The 8,987-nt window shown below is 40.3% G+C and overlaps 1 protein-coding gene across 1 annotated transcript in view; it reads left to right on the top strand.

Annotated features, from left to right (window-relative positions):
* Positions 1-8,987, top strand: part of LOC101861597 (glutamate receptor) — a 30,560-nt gene that overhangs the window by 14,045 nt on the left and 7,528 nt on the right. The window contains exons 5-6 of the mRNA XM_013085031.2: positions 7,099-7,199; positions 8,407-8,503. Coding sequence (XP_012940485.2) covers positions 7,099-7,199; positions 8,407-8,503 — 198 coding nt within the window. The remainder of the gene's footprint in view (positions 1-7,098; positions 7,200-8,406; positions 8,504-8,987) is intronic.

Raw genomic sequence — 8,987 nt, 5'->3', positions numbered from 1 at the left:
CACAACACACACACACACACACACACACGCCAACTCGTACATACACAAATAAATGCAGTTGTCTCCGTTTTCAAAATCTCCACCTGACAATCGGATTTGTTAGAGGAACCTGCTTCTGCCGTGTAACTAATCCCTTTCTCTATAATGTAATTTTCTTTAAAAAACACAATCCGCCTAAGAACCCGGTTTGATTTTGGGCATAGAAACAACCCTGAGCTACTTTTTCATACTTTGCGTGGGTTTGGGTGCAGGTGGATAATTTGACGTGGAATATCGTATGGAGAAATAGACTACACATTCTATGCACACGACTTACACGGAACATTTTTTTTTCAGGCACGCAAGCGAGCGTGCTGCTTTTTGATTGATGCAATAATTGCTTTTTACATGTGATCAACATAAGCTGTACTATTCATGGTCATTCTATTTGATTCACTTATACATACAGAGTTGCGACTGGTGCTGTTTCAATTATTGTTTGAAAACGCTATCAAATCACAGTATCAAATTAGCGTTTTAAAAGCTCACATTAAGGTCTCTGCTTCTCACTTGAACTCAAAATAACGCACACCACTATGGACATGCTCACACAAATAATTCTATTATCTCTCGGGGTCAGTATCACTTTCTGGCCCTCTATTTTAACATAGAATAACACTGGGGGCCAACGGGTAGGAACTGAATTATTGCGCTCCTTGAAAAGGACTCAGGCGGGGCGCGCACAGGACAACATATTATTATTTAGCTCGGCAAGTTTTTGTCTTCTGTGCGCTCCTCATCTCGGTTTAGTGTGTAACACTGAAGTTTTGAGCAACAGTGTCATCACGCTGTGACATAATAAAAACTTTTCAGTAGCAGAAACCGAAGCTGCATGTATGCGCGGTGCTTCTTTATTTCATTGTTTACCCAGACTTGAACAACAAACTGTTGGACATTTTTAAAAGTTGCCCTTTGAGTGCCTAGCTTTAAGAACCCGGTTACCTTGCTTTTTCTGTCTCCGGTGACAGCGTTTTTAGGCCCCTTCAGTGGCGAAGCGTCTATAAAATCAAATAATCACTGCTTCCCTTCCTAATTTTGAAACATTGTCGCAATCAAATTCCCCCATAGACGTAAACCTCATAAATTAAATGTAAAAAAACGTTCATAATCACCAATGAACAATCGACTATGCCTAACCTTCAACACCGTTTCATTGCCACAGAAATAGCCTGTTCGCCCCTATCGGGCCACTCCATAAGCAGTCACAACCTTTGATTAAGTAAGCTTAAAGTGAGGCTGGAAGAGTCTACCAATAGAGTTGAAGGGAACATGTGCATAGCAGTCAAAACTGTTTCATTGCCACAAATACCCTATTCACCCCTTTCGAGCCACAGTTATAAACAGCCACACACGCTGATTAAGTAAGCTAACTATTACACTGGTTGAGTCTACCTCACAGATGTGAGGGGAACTAACTCCTAATAATATCTTGACTGCTGCAAGTGCTTGGTTTTTTTTTCCTCGACTTTTTAACGTCCTATAATCAGATCGTGATCTCGATTATGACACCGGCTCCTGGCCGCGAAAAGCTAGACAAAAAACAGCCAAATTTGAAATGAAACATCAATAATTGGCATGTTCTACCAAACTGTTTAGACTGTCTGGTATAACCTGCCATTTTAGTACTGACATCTCTGCTTCTTTCCTTGGTGTTCGTGTATTCAAATCTAAAGTTAAATTCAAGGTAAGTTAGAACAAATATTTAATGAAATACTTTCCTAATTATTTTAGCTGTTGAATATGCATGCAACATGAATTCAGGATTTGTTTTCATTCACAACTCAGAGTTGCCGCCTCCAGTAAGATGTTTGTGACTTGTGTGAGTGTGATATCTCCAGGCCCTATCTGGTCCCATCTCACTTTGATTACCCTGTCAAACAAGTCAGCCTTCGCCCCTGGGCCCCTTACCCAATCTAATAAAAATTATACCATTAGATTAGTATAACTGTGTGCAATGATGTGTTAGCAATAGTTGACACAAAGTTAGGACAAGGTTAGTTTTGTAAGGGATATATTTGTTTCAACATTGTTCATTCTGTTTGGTGTTGTTTTGCTATTGTTACTGGCGCTATTACTGTAGTTGTCTTTACGGTTGCTGTGAGGTACGGTTAATGGTCTAAGCGTGCGAATCTGTCACGACTTGGTGAATTCAGGCGCTCGTCTAATTTTGGACATACAGAATTACTGGTACAATCCTAAAGCCTGTTCATGTATCTTGCATTACATGACAAAGATACCCATTCATCTTGAACAGAAGTCGAGGTATCTGCGATTGAAGATGGAGGTGATTGCTCAGTGCCAGAGGTTATTTTAGAGAGAAAATAGCCACCAAAGTTTGATAACATCGAAAGCTTGAGTGCCCATGGAAACGGGAAATTTACTTCTTTTTTTTGGGGGGGGGGTGCATTTGATCAACGGTTTTCAGTAAAGTTCACTCGGAAATGTGCTTTTTAAATGACATGAAAGGTGTTGAGCAAAAAGAAAAAAGATAGAAATTGCCAATTAATCGGAAAAATGCCACTTTTTTCACTTTCATTATAATTTTGAGGAGCTCCTGTTTCACAATGGTGCCACACAAGTAGCTGTCCGTGCACAAGAGGGCGCAGCTCTTTGTCTGTTGGGTGTCCATCGTAAGCCACAATCTATCTGACGTAAAGATGTTATCTTTTCTCCATGCTTCTTTTATTTTCTTTACCAATCGATCTGTAAATAAAGAGTTCAAAAGTGGCGCTGGTAGCCTAGTGGTTACGCTACCGGACTCGTAATCGGTAATCGTGAGATTGCGGGTTTGGGGGTTCAAGCCTCAGCCCCGTCCGACGTTGTGTCCTTGGGAAAGTCACTTTACACGAATGTACAATTTGGCTCGGTCCTTTCGGAGACGGACGTTAAACTAGGAGGCCCCGCCTCTTAAATAATCTAATAGCTTTGATAGAGGCGTTAAACCCATATCATTTAACCATTTTCAGAGAGTTCAGTCCGGCAAAAAATAAAACCCTGAAACCACAAAGCACAGGACCGCTCGTTAATGATTTAATAAACTATTTTTGTGTCTGGTAGGGGTCAGTAATCACACAATACCCAGAAAAGGATATTATTATAATTTTAGTATGTGTCACGACTCAATTGAATCTGGCAAAAGTCAATTTTTTGGGGGATTGTAGAGTTATTGCTCTATCACCTTCAGGCTTCTTCATTCGCCTTACTTTTGATGAAAAAATACCCATCAATCTTGAATAAAAATCGGGATAGTTGTGATTGAAGGAAGTGGGAGTTGCCTAGTGTCGGAGGTAAGATTAGCGAGAAAACGGCCTCAAAAGTTTGGTGACTTTCAAAGTTTGAGTGTCCTTGGAGGCTGCAGATTTATTAATTTTTTTCGTTGTGCTTTTTAAACAAATGTTGTCAGTGAAATCAACTCAGAAATAGGCCTATGTATGACATTTATTTGGATGTGATAGACGACGAGCCAATTGTAAATAGAAATCGAGAAAAATTACTCAGAGGGTTGAAAATTAGTGTTGAATTTTTCGATTTCATTATTTTGACGAGCGCCTGTTTTTTCCACGATGTCTTACCGATGTGCCAGAACAGCACTTGCTATCATTCTCGATTTTTTACACGCCAAACAGGGAAGTGACAATGTGTTTCAGATCACACCTCAACGTGTTAATGCCAATGCGATTCTCATGAGGCGTAACAAACATGGCCGCAAGTAGTTGACCTGCCAAGGGGCGCAATTGGTCCCATGAGGTGTTTCCATTCCCTGTGAGGAAAATAAACTCAGTTATTCTTATTGATCCCTAGGAGGCGATCGATCAGATTCTATCGTCGGTTGGTAACTGGATCGTTTATCTGGGCGGGGTTGTCTTTAAAAACAAAAAATAAAACACAAAACCCCCCCACAAAAAACACCCCCAAAAAACCACAATAAACACTTTGTACTTTGAAAAAACAGCAGACTGTAGTATATTATGGTGGAACATCTATAGATGTTGTTACAGCGCCCCCTTTCCAAACACACACACACACACACATACACACATGTGCTTATTTCCAAGCGCGGTGTAGAACTCAAATAAACTGCTGCTAGAGTTGATAACTGAGATGTTAACTCTCTACCAATGTTTTATTTTCTTAATCAAGTCATCTGACTGGCTTCTGTGGTGTAGCTGTCCGGTGCTTGGTTGTCGCTCACAGGAGACCCGAGTTCGATTCCCGAATGGGGGAAAATGTTTATAGTGCATCTCGTTCTTTCTGCTGGGATGTTGTATCCCTGTCAGTCCGGGTTGGTCATGACAAGCAAGGCCAAAAGCCAGCCTTTTAAATTGTGATTTAAACTATGTCAATGGGAGCATAAATACACCACCTACGTTTTTAATAGAAGTCATCTAATGTATCTTTTGTTCCTTTTTTGGAGAGTTCAACTGACACAACTGGGACCTGCACGTATTTCACATGCTGCCGTAGGGTTCCCCAGCCTTGTGTTTTTTGTTTTATTTTGTTTTGGCTTTGCTAGCTTGTTGTTGTTTTTTGCTTGTTTGTTTGTTTGTTTGTTTGTTTGTTTGTTTGTTTGCTTGGGGAGGGAATGCGTATTCGTTTTGTGTGATGTGTACAAAACCCAGTTTTTCTGAGTGCTGTCTGATAATATGTTCCATCATCTCTTTATGACTGACAGGTGCACTGTGGTATTTTTCTTCACTCTAAGTATAAGGAAGGCTATTTGCTGCTTCCGTAGTGACAGTAGATGGTACTACCAGCAGCTGTTCCTACTGCCTTGTAGGTGCATACGGGAGTATGAAAAGCTAAGGGAGTAAACCCTAAACAAATCTGGAAGGTGGGGGGGGGGGGGCTTAGTAAGTCGACAGGGAGGAATGATCCAAACTATCTTCTAGCAGCCCCTGCAACTCTACTGATTCCAAATGCATTAACCCCGTCGCTCCTTTGGACTGAATCAGCAAAGCCGAGAGGGGATTCGTGCAAATTGGGAAAGGCACGTTCTCCATACAGTCAGGCCCAGGCATTTAGCTTTGTCAAGATTTCAAGACGCATTCAAAGAGTCACCAGGGGATGTCTTCCTCCGCTGGAGAACTGATGGGAAGCTCTTCATTCTTGCTTGACTCCATGCCAAGACCAAGATCAACAAAACAAGACTAAGAGACCTTCTCTTCGCCAATGATGCTGCTCTTGTTGTTCCCAATGAATCAACCCTACAAACGATGATGGACCTCCTATCAAGAGCATGCAAGGTCTTCAGCTTGGTCATCAGTATTAAGAAAACAGTCATCCTTACTCAAGAAGATGCAGAGCAGAGCCATATATGGCTGAACGACAAGGAACTTGACACAGTGGACAAGTTCTGTTACCTGGGGTCTACCATCAGCTCTACTACATAACTTGATTATGAGATCAATATCAGGATATTATGGAAAGCAACAACTTTTGTAAGGCTGACAAAACAAGATTGGGAAAACAAAGATTAACCAGCAAAACAAAGATCAAGATTTACGAAACCTGCGTCCTCAGCACATTCCTTTATGGATCTAAAACATGGACCTTGTTCAGCAGGGGGGCAAGAAAAGGGCCTCGACATTTTCCATCTCAGATGCTGCAGCAAGATCTTAGGCATTTCGTGGAGTGACAAGGTTACAAATGTTGAAGTGTTGGTACAGGCAAACCTCCAGAGCAGAGCTTGACAACTATCCTGTATTTATGAAGATTGAGATGGCTGGGCCATGTCAAGAGAATGGACGAAAACGGGATTCCGAAGCAACTTCTCTATGGAGAACTTGCCCAGGGAAAGAGATCAAGAGGAAGACCAAAATTGAGGTACAAAGACACCTGCAAAAACTTATCTAAGCTTGGAGTAACTGTTAGCATCTGGGAAGAAATAGCTGAGGACAGGATAACAAGGAGGAAAATGATAAAGGAAAGAACTATAATGCTAGAGAGCAGCTTTAGAAACAACCAGGCTGAGAAGCGCCAACGACGAAAGGAAAAACGCGGAAATACAGAGCTTCGATCCACGTCACTGACATTCAAGCACTGAGACAGAATCTGCACTTCAAACATAGGAAGAATTAATCACGACAGTAGCTGCATGAAGACAACCTTGAGACCATCTTAAGTTAAATTGACCATCTACATAGACGAAAAGAGTCATACATTCCTCCTTTTTACATAGTCAGTTTTGCCATCTAAGTTTTCAGCATCAAAACGTCCTTATAACTCCTCTCCTATTTAATCTATTCACATAAAATACACACAAAACTTAGTACACATGAATGATCCAAAGAATAAACATACAATCTAATTATATACATACGAGATGAATTTGCTGAGGTTTTGTAGATTCCTGCTATGACTGTTAACAATCGAGTGATTCCGTGATCCAGCTGAACTGGCGCACGGTGTGATAAGAGCTAAGGTTTCTAATAATAATAATAATAATATGCTTTTTCAAGATAAAATGTCGGTTCAACTGCACTGGAAAGTATCTATGTCATGCTTGGTTTATTTTACCTAAAGTTGAGATAATGTAGACTGGTTGAAATCACAGGCTTGTCCAGCCCAAGAACTATCACCATGCTAAGGTGATCAACTGATTCCCTTCTGTATTACTCCCAGCGGGATGTTGTCTTCCTGTGTAAAATTGATGTCATGTGCAATGACGAGACAATGATTATAATATTATAGCATTTGTATAGCGCAAATCCCCGCTCAACAGCAAGCTCTATGTGCTTCACAATCTATACTATTAGCATTACCGCAGCAGACCTGAGAGAATTCTGAAACAACCTCAACTTCATGGGAAGCATACAGTATAAGCGACCATTTACAGGCACTAAAACACTAACATACTGACAAGATCTTTCGCTGTCTGTGGCCGGGTACTCATTCCCACTTGGGTGAAGTGAGGAACATTCGTGAAAAGTGCTTTTCCCAAAGGACAAAACGTCGGGCCCGCGGCTCGAACCCCGAACCTCACGATTACGAGTCCGGTAGCCTAACCACTTGGCCACCGACGCCACATTAAACGTTTACATTCACTTTCTTTCCTTACAGTGGGCGCCGTACGTGTACCGGAGGGAGGTCAATGGTACGTTCGAGTACTACGGATTTTGTATTGATCTGGCCAACGAGCTCAGCAGAACGCTCAATTTCAGGTATGTGTGCTTTGTTACAGAGAAATAATAATGATAACAATAATAATAACAATAATAATAATAATAATAATAATAATAATAATAATAATAATAATAATAATAATAGTAATGATAATAATAATATAATAATAATAATAATAATTATTATTATTATTATTATTATCATTATTACAATTATAATAATAGTAATAGTAATAATAAAAATTGAAATATAAATACTAATACTAATACTAATAATAATAATCACAATAATAGTAATCATTATGATAATAATAATGATTATAATAATAGACTTTATATAGCGCATAACCACGCTCTACAGTATTTTTCTCTATTCGCTGTTCAACCAAATAAAGTTAATAGCTACTATACCCGTAGCGAAATTAGCTAAATTTCTTAATTCTTTTCTCTTTATACTCCTTGGTTTGTATTTTACTTTAATTGTGACAGTAAAAAAAGATATACATAACTGATACTGAATTTGATGGTTGGTCTTTTTCTAGGGGTCATTTTCAGATGTTTATGAAACAGTTTTGCTGGGTTTTTTTCTGGGCTGCTTGTCTTTGCTAATGTTACTGTTGCTGACTTCAATGCTGCAGTTTTTAATGAGTTTTTTAATTAATTTTTTTTTCTTTTTTTTTCTTGGGGGGTGGGGTTGTTGTGGTAAGTGTTTTACGGCGCTCGCAACACCGTAAGGTCATATAAGTTCGCGGGACACACAAAACCTTTTTCAGTTGGTAGGAAATTTTGATTTTTGCCCGGATGGCGGCCGATGCCCACTCTTATCGATTTTGGACCACCACCGGACCCTCGAGAGTTTTTGACCTTATCCCAGAAGGCTTAGTGTTAGATCTTACTTACAATAAGATCAGGGATGTTGCTGAAAGACATCAGTAAGAAGGTGCTAAGGAGTAGCAGTAGAAAGGCTGCAGAAAGGGGTCAGGATCCCAGAGGAGGGGCCAAAGGAGGTGAGGGGGTGGGGGCAGAAAGTGGAGACTAAAAGAGACGACAGAACATTGATAGAGAGCACGAAAGGAGGTAAATTGAGAACATTTTGGAGAAGAAAATTTCGGGTTATTTTCCGGATTCGAACCCAGGACCTATTGAATGAGGGGCGAACACCGTGACGTCTCGACCACGAATGCCCCAGCTGCTGTTTTAAGTTTTTGTCTTTCCTATTTTTTCTTGTTATCCCTTATTCTTCCAGCATTGCCTTCACTGAGCCACCAGATGGCGGTTGGGGTGCTGAGATTCCCAACTCGAACGGTTCCTGGACGGGAATGGTGGGCCAGGTGGTCAGACAGGTAAAAAACAGACTGAGTTGGAAAGTTTGATTCCGCCACCCCCTCCCCTCAAAATCTCTAGCACTCTTATTTAAAGGTCGGTTTTATTTCGACTTCGTAGGCACAATTCATATTATCATTTTGGAGGTGGGGTTCGGACAGGGCCAACCAGGGCTGACAGAGATACAACATCTCAGCAGAAAAATCGAGATGCTTGATAAAAAATAAAATGTATCTCTATTAGGGAATCGAACTGACGTCTTATGTTTATGATAGCAAAGTGCTTAACCGTTAAACTACAGACGCCGCCTTCACCCCCCCCCACCCCTTTCTCTCTCTCACACGCACTTTACGAAAAAAAAAAGACAAGAAAGAGTTTATAATAAAGAAAGGATATTTCTTTTTAAGACAGGTAAAAAGAATTGGGAAGGGGAATATGTTAAGAATTCTATTTTGGAAACGAAGATCTTGGTAATATGCTTTTTCAAGATAAAATGTCGGTTCA

Source organism: Aplysia californica, unplaced genomic scaffold, assembly GCF_000002075.1.
Source record: "Aplysia californica isolate F4 #8 unplaced genomic scaffold, AplCal3.0 scaffold00336, whole genome shotgun sequence".
Classification (NCBI taxonomy): Eukaryota; Metazoa; Mollusca; class Gastropoda; order Aplysiida; family Aplysiidae; genus Aplysia; species Aplysia californica.
This window is presented reverse-complemented; position numbering and strand designations above follow the sequence as displayed.